The sequence below is a fragment of the Centrocercus urophasianus genome, unplaced genomic scaffold (assembly GCF_019232065.1).
Source record: "Centrocercus urophasianus isolate 14NV4802_14NV808 unplaced genomic scaffold, USGS_Curo_1.0 seq_16, whole genome shotgun sequence".
NCBI lineage: Eukaryota > Metazoa > Chordata > Aves > Galliformes > Phasianidae > Centrocercus > Centrocercus urophasianus.
Genome location: NW_024884711.1, coordinates 24,677,868 through 24,692,344, shown reverse-complemented (window position 1 = coordinate 24,692,344; position 14,477 = coordinate 24,677,868). Strand labels below are relative to the sequence as shown.

The following is a 14,477-nucleotide window of genomic DNA, read 5'->3' as shown; positions in this document are numbered from 1 at the left end:
TGGATGGATGGATGGATGGATGGATGGATGGATGGATGGATGGATGGATGGATGGATGGATAATAAATTTGGAAAGAGCACTAAGGGCAAAAGCTTCCCAGTGTATGTACTGAAAACAGTTATAGCTTTCAGAATTTTAGGTCTGCATTCTCATAAATTGTTCTAAATAATAAGAAACCATCCTGCTTTGACATTACCTGGAGAGTCATTTATTTCAAAGCTTGACTTCACAGAAAATTTTCCAAAGATAATTTTTTATTATAATTGATCTCAGCTTAAATTATGCCACAGGCATTACTGGCTTCACTGTGAAATAGTTCCTTTAAATAAATATGATGCAAAGGGAAAAGGAGTTCTTAGATATTTCCTTGGTAAATTGGCTGATCAAATCACTTTGTGTTACGCCAATGGCTCCAAAAGCAGTAATATTACTTTTATTAATTCAGGAGTAGAGATAAAATGAGTTCCCTCTTTTCCCTTACTATTTCTTTCTTCAAAAATAAGGAAAAAAATTATGGATATGTGTTAGATAAGAAAATGTCCAAATGGTCCATACCTTGTGAACAGCACCACTGTTATCAAAGCTGCCAGTCCTACAGAACTTCAGTTATGGTTTTTTCAGCATAGGAGACCTACAGTCATGGGGAAAGAGCCATACCACTGAATTATTCTTCTGTATCTCCAACTCCTTTTTTCTTTCTTCTAGGCAAGGGCATCCTTAACTACGTGCTCCAATCCTGAAATGGTTGTAGCACACCAAAAATGTATCTTTTGAACTCTGGGAAGCTGTAATGCACAATGTGCATTGCTGAGCTTTTGGTTATATCCCTCTCTCAGCCTTTTGCATTGTGGTAGGAGAATAATTGAAATTCCATGTCTTTGAGGGTTTTTTTTTTCTGAGGTAGAGAGAGGGAGACGTCTTTTCCGTGTGAAATTTGAGGATGGAGGGAAATGGTGGTTTACTTTGGTTTGATCAGGATAAGTGTCCACGTTCCTGTAGCTCCAGAGAATTCCATTAGCAGAGAAGGGCTATTGTTTCTTGAAAATATGCATTTAAGTAGGCAAGCAGTAGTTACCTGACATTATATATACACCATTAGAACAGATTTCATCACAAAATGCTCTGAATCTCATTATAAGCAGGCAATGAATGTTCTGCTGATGCAACAGCGAGAATTTGTTGGACCAAATGAAGAAAAACTGTGGCTATAGGCTTAGATGATTGATTTCAAGGGACAAGACTGAAAAAAACCTGCTATTCACTGGAAATGGAGAAGTCAGGAAATATTCATTCTTGGACTCAAGCTGCAGTACTTTGAGTCTAATTTCAATCATTATTTCAAGTTATCTGAAGCCTGCTAAGTAACTTTAGATTTACGTGAACTTTCAAGCAGCTCACTTTGCTGCCCAGCTTAGTTTTACATCCTATTTGATTTAAATTGTTACAATTCACACAGAGGAAACAGTCTGAAAGAGTTCTGTTCAAGCGGTACACATTTATTACAGCTTTTGTATCCCCATCCACCCTGTGCGCCCACTCTGCTGTCAGACATTCTTTGTTGGATTCCCTTTCGCTAGTGCTGCGTTTCAGCCTCCCCGCAGGGCTGCATTCAGCCGGGTACCTCCCGGACGGGCTGCGGATCCCGCCCGTCCCCCCACAAGCACCGCGGCCATTCGCGGCTCGCTGAAGAGTCTGAGCGAGATCCGCCCGTGCGGCGACCCGCACCCGCGAGGTGGGTCCACCCGGGGTGAGGGAAGCGGGCCGCCACGCCCTCCTCTTCCCCTCCGCCACGGAGAGGGGCCCGCGCCGATCCGGGACTCCCCTCAGCGCGCGGAGGGGCCGGCTGACCGCTTTGGCACCGGCGGGCACGGTACCACGTCAGCTCGCGTGGCCGGGATGGGCGACCCCAAGTGATGCGACGGGGGAATGGGGGAGCTTGAGCGCAGTTCTTCCCGGCCTCCCTGAGAGCCGACGGGCGGCCTGTGCGGCTCCCCACCCCGGAAGGCAGAATCAGACGTGGCGAGATCCCCTCGGCTGACTGCCGGGCGCGCAGGGGGGCTGCGGGGTGCCTTCCCTCCTCCGACACCACAGTCACCACACGGCTCCCGGCTCGTGGGCAGGGTGCGCTGGGGACGGGGGACACCCGAGGCGGCCCCGTGCCGCAAGCTCCGAGGCCGGGAGGGGGAATGCGCGTCTCCGTGCCCTCAGGGACCTCCGTGAGGAGGGCGGACAGCCGCGACGGGAAGGGCTGAGCTGCGGCCCCGCGTCCGCCGTAGGGAGCGCGTGGCGCTGCCTTCGGTAGGGCGCTACGAGGGCTCGGGCAGGGGGTGCAGCCCTCCCCCGGCCGCTGCCCCAGGCCCTGGACAGCTCCCGCTCCGAGACCCCTCGGAACGCGCTCCCGGCGCTGCCCACCGCCCGGCGAGGCCAACAAAGCAAGGCGAGGGGCGGGGAACGTCTGAAAAAAAAAAAAAAAAATCAGACGGCGAGTCAGATTTTCCTCCCGAAAGCCTCAAAGTGTCCACGTCCTCAAAGCATGGAACCAATTTAGCGCCGCCGCCTTCCTCTTCCCTCCCTCCCTGCCTGCCTCCCTCCCCCGCCCCCCCCCCCAGACCCCGCAGCCGAGCAGCGCCGGGATGGGGCCGGTGAGCACGTGACAGCGCTGGGAGCCGCGCGGGCCCCGCGGTCGCCGCGCGCCCATTGGCTGCAGCGCTGCCGGTGCCTCGCAGCCGCGGGACCCTCCTGCGGTATAAGTAGGGCGGAGCGGGGCTTGATTAATTTAGCATCCCGGGCAGCAGGTTTCTGCTAAGTTTGGAGTTACTCCTCGCGACTGTATGCCCGCGTCCTGCACGTAATAGCCAACCACGTCCGGGGGCTCTGCAACACAAGGAGTCTGCATGTCTAGCAAGTAGACATGCTCAGCTTTGTGGATACGCGGATTTTGTTGCTGCTCGCAGTAACTTCATACCTAGCAACAAGCCAACGTAAGTTCTTTCCGCTTGTTCGTGGCATGGGTGGCGGCAGGGGGTGGCTGTCCTGCTCTGCGCGCTCCGGAGACCCTCTCTAAAGCTGCCACCTCCGTCTCAGAGCGGCGCCTCTAGTTCAGAACTACCAGCGGATGGCAAAAGGCCAACGAGATAACACTCCCCCTCCAAAAAAAAAAAAAAAAAAAAAAAAAAAGGAAAAAAAAAAAAAAAACCAGAAGACGCGCTCGCATCCTAAGGAGCACGCAAAGCCCTCTTCCAGGTGCAGAGGCACAAAGTCCTGGAACAGAGTGCTGGCCGGGATGCACCCACTCCGCGCTCCCCGGGCCGGGCGCGGCTCTCCCCTTCCCTCCGCCGCTTTGTGCCGCGTCGCCGCGCGCCATGGCGCCGCCTGCCGGCCGAGCGCGGAGCGGCCACGCAGCTAGTTCCCAAGAACGGGGGTCCTCGCTGTCCTCGGGGTCTCCTGAGGGGGAAAGGCGTTACGAGGCAGGAGAGGAGAGGACGAGCAGGGATATCAGCTCCTGTTGGAGATTTTAAAGGGTTCCGCTCCCTGGCATGAGGATTTGGTTCTCCCGCGCTTTGCTGTGGGAGCAGCGCAGTCCCTCTGCACGTACAGTGATAGGAGGGAGTCTCCCCCCACACGAGTGCCCGGGGGAGAAGCGCACCTTTTCCGTTGCCTTGCGCCGTGCAGCACTCAGGGAAACGCTGCCCCAGCCTCCCCGCTTTGAAGAAACTGCTTTGCGGGGGTAGGAGGGAGGCTGGCTGCGTTACCCGACAAGGACCCGGCCGAGCTGCCCGTGGCCGACGCCCAAGAGCTGCGGCGAGATCGTGCCCGGCGGGGGGCCCCGGTTGAGGCCCAGCGCGCTGCGGGCCGCCCTCGGCCCCTCGCCTCCCCCTGGTGACGGGCGGCGGTCGGAGCGCTTCAGCCGGAGCTCTTTGGGCGGCTGAGGGGACTCGGCTGGGAGTCCCACATACCCCCTGTGCCACCATCACCTGAAAGCAGCCACTGTTTGCTATAGGCAATCTGTAATCCACCGTACTTTAGCTTAGTGTTGTTCTGCGCTTCAGTACTGCCTTCTTTTGCTGCATGAACAGCTTATATTTACTGTAATAATTCATTGTTCAAGTGGCACTTTATAAGGGGGAGGAATGTCCAAAAGCCAGAGAGTAACGCGTCAGGTTACTGGCACTGAACTGTGGTGTGAAGCGTTTCAGCCAAAATAGATAATTTGCTGCTTGCAATTTGGAAAACAGACTTTGAAAATCATTTTCTCCAATGAATTAGCAAAAGCATTCTTCGTAGTAAATAGCATGCAAAGAAAATTGCCTTCCATTTGGTGGGTGACAGCTTCAGATACATCTCTGCTCTACACAAAGATGTTTTACAGGGAATACTGGAAATAGATGTTCTTTAACATTCTCCATAAGAGTACAAGGGGCCGCTTATATTAAAATTTGAAGTTACCCCTTCTAATTAATATTTTCATGTATGTCATGTCTGGGTTTATTCAGCTGTTGCATGTACGTGTGAAAATATATATGTGGTTGTTTTGGGTTTTGTTTCTTTTTTTTTTTTTTAGATATGTATTTCTAAGCACATTTAAGGGAGGATTGTAGAAAATGTTGCTTTAATTTCATTTAAAGATCTGTTTTGATTTGGGAAAATATAACAGTCATCGCTGTGGGTTCACACAGCTTGATATAATGGCATTCAGAAAAAGCAATTGCATTAAGAAAGTTGACAAAAATCACATTTATATTCAAAAACATTGAAGTGTAAACCTTTTAAAAGAACGGAATCCACATTCTAATAATCTCTTTTTTTTTTCTTTTCTTTCCCTTCCTTCGGCAGATGTGAGTGAGGTCAGTATGATTCTTTTTTAATCTAATATCTGATCTTCAACTTCCGTTAAGAAGCCAGACTACCTCGTCAGGGCTGTATTACGTAGTAACCTTTTCCCAAGGTGGCCCTGGGAAGATACCAGTCCTGAAGGGCTTGCCTGGAAATGTACCCACCCCAATTTCTGCAGTGGGCTGGCCTTTTTGAGGGACTGCCTTCGTAGGTGTAAAGACCATGAGGAGAAGTAACAGAGCATTGGTGTTCGGGCATCATACCTGGCAGTTTGGGGTGGAGAAGGCGAATCTTCAGGCTAAATTTCATTGCACAGAAGGATTATGAGAGAACTCAGGTGTGATTTTCATTTATGTTATATTTGTAGGCTATAATAAGTATAAAATCGCCATCCTTCAACAGAAGTTTCTAATGTAGGTACATATATCTTTACTGTATAATAAACTCTTAACCTTGCTAGTAATTTAAAAAGCATAGGGTATACTTAAATATAGGGTGCTGACAGAAATTGTGGGGTTGAAAGGAGATAAAATAGAGTACAAACTTAAATTCTTTTTTTTTTTGAAAGGGATAATTTGTACCTTTTTTTTCTAATTCTCTGCCTTGTCTCTTCCAGGCATCTGCAGGGCGGAAGGTAAGCAGCTTCATTTTTCTTGTGTGGACCTGTAGATGACATCAAATATTCCTGAGCAAAGCAATATTTTGTGGAATGTTGGATGACAAAATTGACTGAAGTCATTATTTCCCAGTGCTCACTGAGATGAGCAAGATGTAAAGAGGAGAACAGTGGGTGCAGTAACTTAGCAAAATGGTAAATGCAAGTTTTGGATTTAAACTGCTGTATCCAAGAGAAGAACTAAGCATACTAAGAATCCAACTGCATCAAGAAAGGATTCTTGTTCAGCAAGAGTTCTTTTGGAAGGGTTTCATGAATTGAACAGTACAGCACTATCTGTACAGATCTGAAAGGCTAAGTAGATAACCATTTCATTTTGAAAGGTCTTGTTATTAAATAACAGACAGTTACTCAGTAGAGAACAAAACAAACTGTCTGTACTTCTGTGCAGTGATACTTCAACTGATGTAGTGATGATAGTAACTAATCTGTTTCTAGTAGCATCTTGGGGTCAAAGATATACTACGGAAAATAAGCGTAGGACCTGTCTGTGCAGTTTTCTTTCCCTGTTTTCATGTACATCAATGATTCTTCATGTGTCTCTTTCCCAGTATTGTCCTGGAAAATTTCCGTGGTAACTGATAAAGTTCTATTTTCTTCCAACAGGGCCCTAGAGGAGACAAAGGGCCACAGGGAGAAAGGGTAAGGAAGTAGACTGACATTCAGTTATTTGTGGTCTTTGAATAGTTATTGGAAGATCAGTAGGAAAAAGCTAAGTTTAGCTATTAGTGAGTTTAATGTTACTTTAGAAGCTTACAAGTTCAATTTAATTAAAAAGAAATCAAATTGTCTATGTACCAATGCTAACCCTGGCAATATCTCACCAACCTTACTTAATAGTTATAACACAATAACTTACTAGTTATTGTGCCTGATCAGATGTGATTCGGTTTGGAGAGCAACCTAGCATTCCAAGTGATGGTTTGAAAAGCTTTTTTCCAACTGCATCAGTGGAAATAGTGCATGAAAATGCAGAAGAGAAAGTTGTTGCATACAGATGCTGTCTTTGAACAGGACAGGATAAAGAGAAGCTCTTTACATAAAACCCAAATAGACAAAGATCATTCTTTGAGGATCATTCAATTCCTGTATCTCCAAAGGTAGCTTGGAAAAGCTCTCCTCTTGATAACTATTAATGAAAACAGATGTTATACCGCTGAAGATTTTTGTAAATGCAGCCATAGATGGAAGTGGTTGGATACTTTAATTGTGATGTCCATTCATATTGCTAATACCTGCTTTTCTAATTTGCTTCTGCATCACTGCTACTTTTTGTGAAGTTGTATTCTGAAATTCATGTCCTTATCTGAGTAATGTGTGGTTATGTATTTTTTGGTATCATCTTCTGAAAATGAAAATGCCTGTTACTGGTAGGAAGCTATTGAAAGTTTCTTAGGTCTTAGTATGCAGACAGACACAGGGAGAGCTGCTAGGAAGAGTTTATCTATGTGGTCAGCTGGATATTTGCTCTGGACTACCACTGACTAAATCTGTTTAATGCGATGAGGTACATACTTTGTTCTGAAGATAGCAAGTCTAATTCTGTTTCTTTTGAAATCTGTAAGATTTTGAATATGGGTTTTAGCTAGCTCAACTCAGATGCTTCGTCTCAAATACTGTGATAGCGAACCTTGACCAGCTTTGTGCATTGAGAGTGATAGAGTGTAAAGGCAAATATTCAGGACCAAATATATGTCATTTCAAGTTGTTGTAGGAGTGGTCATTACAATGATGGCAGAGTGGTATTGTCAAATCCAGTAGAAAGGCAGTATTTTGTTGTGGTCAGATTTGCAGTTTTAGCAGCAAGTAATCTGAATCAGCATTTGACTTGTTCTGGATCTTTGTTAGTTCATGATCTTTGTTAGTTCATGCTTTTAGGGCTGACCTGCCAGTGCTCAGTTTGTCAGGGAAATTTTTTAGCTCCCACTAACAGTGTCTGACAGGCTGTATGGGTCCACATGGGTAACCTGGTCTTCGTGGCTCCAGGCTTTTGTTGCCTCTCAGTTTGGAGGTTATTAGTACAGATCCAATATTACCCTTATAAACCTTCTGAAAAATGGCACTGTGGTGTATATCTGAAATGAGGAGTGGCAAGGCAGTGTGAACTCAGGATATGCTCATTTTCAGATGTTAGTCATATATTGAGATTATGCATATAGCTACAGTGTGTGCCGTAGGTACCTGGTTGTCTTATCACTGCAGAGGCTTCATGAGCTACTTCTAATGCTCACTTTATAATCCTCGTTTTGTCTCCAGGGTCCACCAGGTCCACCAGGCAGAGATGGTGAAGATGGTCCACCAGGTCCTCCAGGCCCCCCTGGTCCTCCAGGTCTTGGCGGAGTAAGACATCCAAACTTTTTATTACTGAAATTGATAATCTCTGCTTTGTGACAATTAAATGAATATTTACTGGGAAATATTGACATTGAACTGGAGAGTAGAGGAAGCAATCTTGTGTGATTAGCATGAGATTAGTGGTCTGAGTTCCAGGGGAACTCTTCTTAGGATCTGTATCTTCCTCAGCAGCTTTGAATTCTATATTCAACAGAGTCTTATGCATAGAAGCAAATCAACCTTGTTTATCAGCGTTTAATTTGCTCCACCATAATGTGTTATGAGTTAGGAGTCAACTCAAAGCCTCTGCTGTTACATGGAAGGGCTGTTATGTTCAAGAGAAAACAACTGTATAGGAATAAGCTGGAGAAAAGTACCCTTCAACTATAAGTCCATCCTTAGAAGTCAGCACCTCTCTTCCTTCAGAATTTTTTGTATCTATCTGTATTAACACTGCAGAGCATTAAGTGGACAGGTGTATATACACCTTCTGCAAAAGTGTCTGTTGTGTATGCTCTGAAGAACGCTGGCTTTAACTCTTTGCTTGACATTTAGCAGAGAGCATGAAGACAGTGGTTTTTTTGAATGTTACAAATCCTCCTGCATGGAAGAATACACTTCCCTTCAGAGCAAATAGCTAAAATTAATTTTTGTATTAGCAGACCCCAACTGTTTTTATTAGTTTTTTCTTATTTTAATATGCTAATAAAACAAGCAAGAAAAGGATTTTCAATTGTGTTGCATGTGACTTTTTTCCATTTTAGTGAAGAAGGCTAGATGTGTGTTTGTCCATAAGATTAAAAAGTGAAAAATCCAATGCAGTGTTTCTAAGCCTGCATGCTCTACAGATTTTATTGAAGCTGATGGGCCCACTTCATCCAACACTCTGTCAGGGGTGGGCTGTAAATTTTACTTAAATAATGTGGGGAAAAAAATACACATAACTTTTGTCATTGGAAATTACGCAGAATTATTTAAGAGATTCAAGAATATTTTCAGTTTTTTAGTGGGCATTGTGCCTACATACTTCATTTTTCAGTTCACACTGTTTCAGGGCCTGTATGTCACTACTTGGTAGATAGTTGAGGCCAATGTGTGAAAGGGCCTTCCTAATGAAATCAAGTCTTTCTGGAAACAGATGAATAGAAATGTATTTGTAATTTGTTTACTGAGTTTTAAATGTGTTGCTTCAACGTATTGTCTAGCAAATGAGATGATGGATACATGTAGAATGAGGGTTATCAATGCTTTCGAAAGTAGAAATTGTAATTATTATTTCAAATTTCTGTCATCTACAGAATTTTGCTGCTCAATATGATCCATCTAAAGCGGCTGACTTTGGCCCCGGACCTATGGCAAGTATATGATTTAACACTTGGTAATTTGCATAAACACATATTTAAGTCTACTCCAGCTGTGTTAACTCAAAGCATAGTTTTAAAACTAGTGTTTTGATCCCATATGTAGTCAGGTTGTAAACTTATCCCTAGATAAAGCACAACATGAAGTGTCTGATTACAGTCTTAGGACTGTGTCCTCAACTTGAATATAGCACTACTGTATTCTCATTGCAATTTCATGAATCAATGAGTATCAATCTGACATCAGATAGCACATCTGCTGTGATACAGTGTACTTCATCTGTGCTGAGACAGGAGAATTCTGTTTTAGGAATGAGATCAATTGTGGAGACGCTGACTACAGGAGACGTTTCTCTAGAAAGTAACTCAATATCTCAGATCCAGTTGGTGACCATTTTTTCTCCCAGAGGCAGGGAGACAGAGACAGGGGAGGTTTAGGTCAGATATTAGGAGGAAGTTTTTCATACACAGGGTGGTGACTGACTGGAACAGGTTGCCCAAGGAGGTTGTGGATGCCCCATCCCTGGAGGCATTCAAGGCCAGGCTGGATGTGGCTCCGGGCAGCCTGGTCTGCTGGTTGGCAACCCTGCACATAGCAGGGGGTTGGAACTAGATGATCTTTGAGGTTCTTTTCAACCCAGGCCATTCTGTGGTTCTGTGATGGTTCTATGATGATTCTATGAGTCTGTGATGATTCTATGATTCTGAGCCATTGAAAGCTAGCACTTGCTATCTAGAATCTATGATTCTATGGTTGTATAACTTGCTACTACAAGGCTATTCTGAGGAGGAGTCTTTGCCAATTACTGTATATGATGTTGACATCTAAAGTGTGTACTACCTCCTTACACAGATTTCTAACCCTTGCTGATGTTAGCAAGAATTTTTCAGTGCATATAGACAGCAAAGCTATGGGTTAAGTTTGCCTATCTCAATAACATTACAGTGAGTCTGATGGGTGGGTGAATAGCATGATGAAAGCTGCCGAGGATTATTCTGGTCAAGTATTTATTACTATTCCCCAAAATATTATAATTAATTGTTGAAACTATGTTGACCTGCATTTAGATGATAACTATAGGAATGCAGAATAATTTTTAATCAAGCTTGGCTTTTGATGTCTGACAGTAATATCGGTGACTATTTGGGGTGTAACAACTCTAAGCTCTAATTTTTTACTCAGTGAGGGTTCACCAACAGAAAAAGCAGTAAATTCTACCTCCTTGAGGGATTTTTAAATTCCTGAAATCAAGTGAAAAATGTGAGAAAGGGAAAGCAGAAAAGAAAGGGAAGCAATTATGGAATGTACCCTGTGAACAGATTCAAAGGGCTTACGCAGGAGAGATGATTCAAACTGTCCAGAAACAAGCTTGGATTAGTTTCTTGACTAGAATTAGTGTATACTACTATAGCTATAGCCCTTTACTGCATTAGCTTTCCGAAATGATGTGCAAGTCTCCCAGTTCCTAGTAACACTGGGATTTATGCGCATTTCTTTTCCTTTTTTTCCTCTCTACCTTTTTAATTATCCTTATTTCAGTATCTCTACTTGAAAGTTGACAGGCCACAAAATACAGCCTTTCATAATATGTCATTATGACCTTTAAAGTCTGGAAGCTCATTCCTGAGAAAGCAATGAGTATACAGGAATGAGCCAGTGTGTGAAAGCATTTGTTAATGAGCTACAATAGAATGAGATGCCTGACCATAAGGTTCTCGGCCATAATGGCACATTCTTAATCATCTCACAGGGTTCACTGGCATCAGATCTATTTGTATTTGGACTGCCTTTGCATGATGCAGAGGCATGACTGCCTCATGCAGATCTTTTAACTTCCTCAAATTTGATCTGAATGTTGCACACTGAAAATTACCATTTTTACCAGAATTTTAGAAACATCAGAACAGATATTATAGATGAGCTTATGTAGTAGTGTTTGGGTTTTTTTTAAATTATTTATCTTTCCTCCCTAGGGTTTAATGGGACCTAGAGGCCCACCTGGAGCATCTGGACCTCCTGTAAGTACAGTCAATATTAATCAGTATAAGGATTTTTTTCATACCTATCAAATCACAAAGTAGCTTGTTCAAACGCTAACAAAATCTCCCTTCCTGTCTAGGGTCCTCCTGGGTTTCAAGGTGTTCCTGGTGAGCCTGGTGAACCTGGTCAAACAGTAAGTACAGATTTCACATAGACGCTATTAGCATTAGAAATAACAAGCAAAGATAGGCTTGTAATGCTTAGACCTGCTACTCCCATCCACTTACTTGTTCTTGAATGTTTGAATTGGATATTTCTGTTACAGAAGCAGAGATGAACATTCATATTCACTCCTCACAAAGTGCAAAGGCAGTTAGTGTCTAAGGACCTTGAGTTGGTTCAGTCTCCTATGTCTATACTAAAGTCAGAAACCAGGGAAGAAACTAATCTTGCTTTGACATAATGCTCAATCTATTTTTAACAGGGTCCCCAAGGTCCTCGTGGTCCCCCTGGTCCTCCAGGAAAGGCTGGTGAAGATGTAAGTCATTAAATTTTTCATCTCTTTCAGGACTGTGATCAGACTGACTGATGATCAGTCCTGAAATGCTAATGCTAACAACTTCTAGCATTAAGTTGTCAAGCTAAGCATTCTATTGGCTATCACTTTTACATTGTTCTGTAATATTTGATAGAATAAATAAGCCCCTGAAATAATTATTTATTAGTACAGAAGATGCTGTCTGTTGGGGAAAAATGGATAAATTTAAAATCTCTCCAAATACATTCTTTCCTGAACACAGGGAAAGAGAAGCTCCCAAGTTGTCTGCTTACTGAAAGAAATCTTTCCTAATGTATTTTCTTTTTTAAAAAAGCTTTATGTTATTCTTTTATGAAATGAACTTTCCCTCTCAGTGTATTTTTACTCTACTTTTTAGGGTCACCCTGGCAAACCTGGAAGACCTGGTGAGAGGGGTGTTGCTGGTCCTCAGGTAAGTAGTGATCTACTGTCTGTTACATGAAATAGTACTCATGTCAATTAAACTCTAATGGTATTTCTGAATTGCTCTCCATAAACAATCCATTGATATTCTTTACATGGATTAATCTCAGCATCTCTGTTTCATTTCTTATTTTCAAGGATATTGTGTAGTTATGTTTTTGTTTTGTTTCCTGCCCCCTCACCCCTCTTTACTAGTAACAGAGGTAAAATAGAATGCTAACATAGCTGTGATGTCACAGGTTAATTAATAAAATTTCTGGGATTCAGAACTGGGAAATGAAGCTGATTGTTAGAGCAGAACAAGGCTGATCGTGGGATTGCCCTGTCTCTCACTTGAGTGAGCAAGACCCCAATCTACTTGCTAACATTAATGAAAGACACATGGTTTTTCTTTATTCTTTAACTGTGTATAACATGAGACACAATCCTTCGTGCTCTGTGTCTTTTTAGGGTGCTCGTGGCTTCCCTGGAACTCCTGGTCTGCCTGGCTTTAAGGGAATTAGGGTGAGTATGTGTGTACTTCTTCCCTGAACTGACAGCACTTCAAGATACTGAAAACCTCGGAAGATCCCCTTGTAGTTGAAAGTATATATTCTAAATGCATTAATATCTTTGAAGTTTTGAATATTTCCTATCAAAAGAGAATGACAGTTTGTGTATAGCATTTAGTCAGAAAGTATATACTTAACATTGAATTTTCTACTCAATATAGGGACACAATGGTCTGGATGGTCAAAAAGGACAACCTGGTACTCCTGGCACCAAGGTAAACTTAAAATCTGAAAATGCAGGATGCATTTGTAGCTCTTTCAAAAGAAATATGTATGAAATCTTCTCCAATTGATCTTCAGTGTTGTCACTGAATATTGCCCAGCTGCAATAATCTGGAAGTCAGCAGATCATGTAGGACAAATAGATGCAACTCAAGATGAGAAATCATGTTAGGGCCTTTTTCTTGAGTCCTCAGTCAAGTAATAACTGTTAATGAGTGAGAGCAGCAGAACTGGGTTCCTAATAATTGCCTTTATATAGACTGTAGTTGGAGGTGTTTTCTCTAAAGCACATTAAAATGAGAATCTAATTTGTCTAGAAAGCTCTGCTGTGTGATACATGCTTTAGTGTAAGGCTTTCTGCTAAAACTTTGGATAAATGCAGTGCTCTCACGAGTTAATGCTACTCGATTTTCAGACTTCTTCCTTTTTGTCTTCCTCAGCTTAGTATGTGTTAGAACACTGTGCTTAAGAAAGCTTTCCTTAAACGTGATCTAGAAACATTTAGTAAGCTTTTCCTCTCAATTTCTTTATCACTCCCACTTCAGTGCCTATTAGCAGTGTTCTTAAAAAAACACTACTGCCTTTTTGGGTTGTGGGAAATTTTAATGTTGGTGATTCATTCACAGTAGGTCTGCATTCAAAAACTTTTAATATAACACTGTAAGGGTCAAATTCTAATCCTCATTGTTGCTTGTTTACAAGAGCTTAGCACTGCTTGCTTATAGTTATTAACTGTACCATGGTATATTCCAATATCACTGCAACTTGTTAAGCTCCAGAAAAAGTTTGGTAATGAGACAGATACTAAGCACTCTGTCCAATCTTGGGAGACTAAAAGCAGATGAAGTAAATAATTAAATGAAGGAACAGTTATTAGGAATGCTAGTTTAAGTGAAAACACAAGTATGATGTTTGATTTAATTGTGATTAAGGCAAAAACTTCTACAGTTTGCAGCATTTAAGGCTTGGAGCTTTCAAATATGCTCAGGATTCTGGTGCCCTGGAACAGACTTTGTCACTATAGGCCAGTCTAGACAAACTGTGAGCTTATTGAGAACTCCTAATATTAAGGGAGAGTCATGTTCTAGTGGTTTCACTCGTATCAGTATGATTGGTCATAAGAATTTGACTCAGATACTGCTGTCTTATTTTTAGTCATTTGACAGCACAGATTAGGAATTTTGTCACCTTAACCTAAAGCAAAAGAAATTATTTTCTTTCTCTAGCTTAAAAAAAAAAAAAAGTTGCAGTTTGATCAGAATTGGTAGTTAACAGTTCTCTAGTCCTATCTCTTAGGTGTGTGCTACAGATATACAGATATAACAGAATGAAGAAAGGGAGTAAAGACAGCTGAGATTGGCAAGTGAATCAATTTACTCCAAGCCTTCTCTTTTAGGAGGATTTCAGCTGGCTTTGCTCCAGTATATAATGAGACAGTCACAGCCTCTACACCATTAGGAGCCCATGTGCCATTATTCTATATTATTCTATATTATTCTATATTATTCTATATTATTC

General features: G+C 42.6%; 1 protein-coding gene across 1 annotated transcript in view; it reads left to right on the top strand.

Annotated features, from left to right (window-relative positions):
• The first annotated feature begins 2,771 nt into the window (after positions 1–2,771).
• Positions 2,772–14,477, top strand: part of COL1A2 (collagen type I alpha 2 chain) — a 38,446-nt gene continuing 26,740 nt past the window's right edge. Inside the window, exons 1-12 of the mRNA XM_042817165.1 lie at positions 2,772–2,982; positions 4,835–4,845; positions 5,451–5,468; positions 6,117–6,152; positions 7,767–7,850; positions 9,143–9,199; positions 11,180–11,224; positions 11,326–11,379; positions 11,671–11,724; positions 12,122–12,175; positions 12,637–12,690; positions 12,899–12,952. Of these exons, the coding sequence (XP_042673099.1) occupies positions 2,913–2,982; positions 4,835–4,845; positions 5,451–5,468; positions 6,117–6,152; positions 7,767–7,850; positions 9,143–9,199; positions 11,180–11,224; positions 11,326–11,379; positions 11,671–11,724; positions 12,122–12,175; positions 12,637–12,690; positions 12,899–12,952 (591 nt within the window). The 5' untranslated portion in view covers positions 2,772–2,912. The remainder of the gene's footprint in view (positions 2,983–4,834; positions 4,846–5,450; positions 5,469–6,116; positions 6,153–7,766; positions 7,851–9,142; positions 9,200–11,179; positions 11,225–11,325; positions 11,380–11,670; positions 11,725–12,121; positions 12,176–12,636; positions 12,691–12,898; positions 12,953–14,477) is intronic.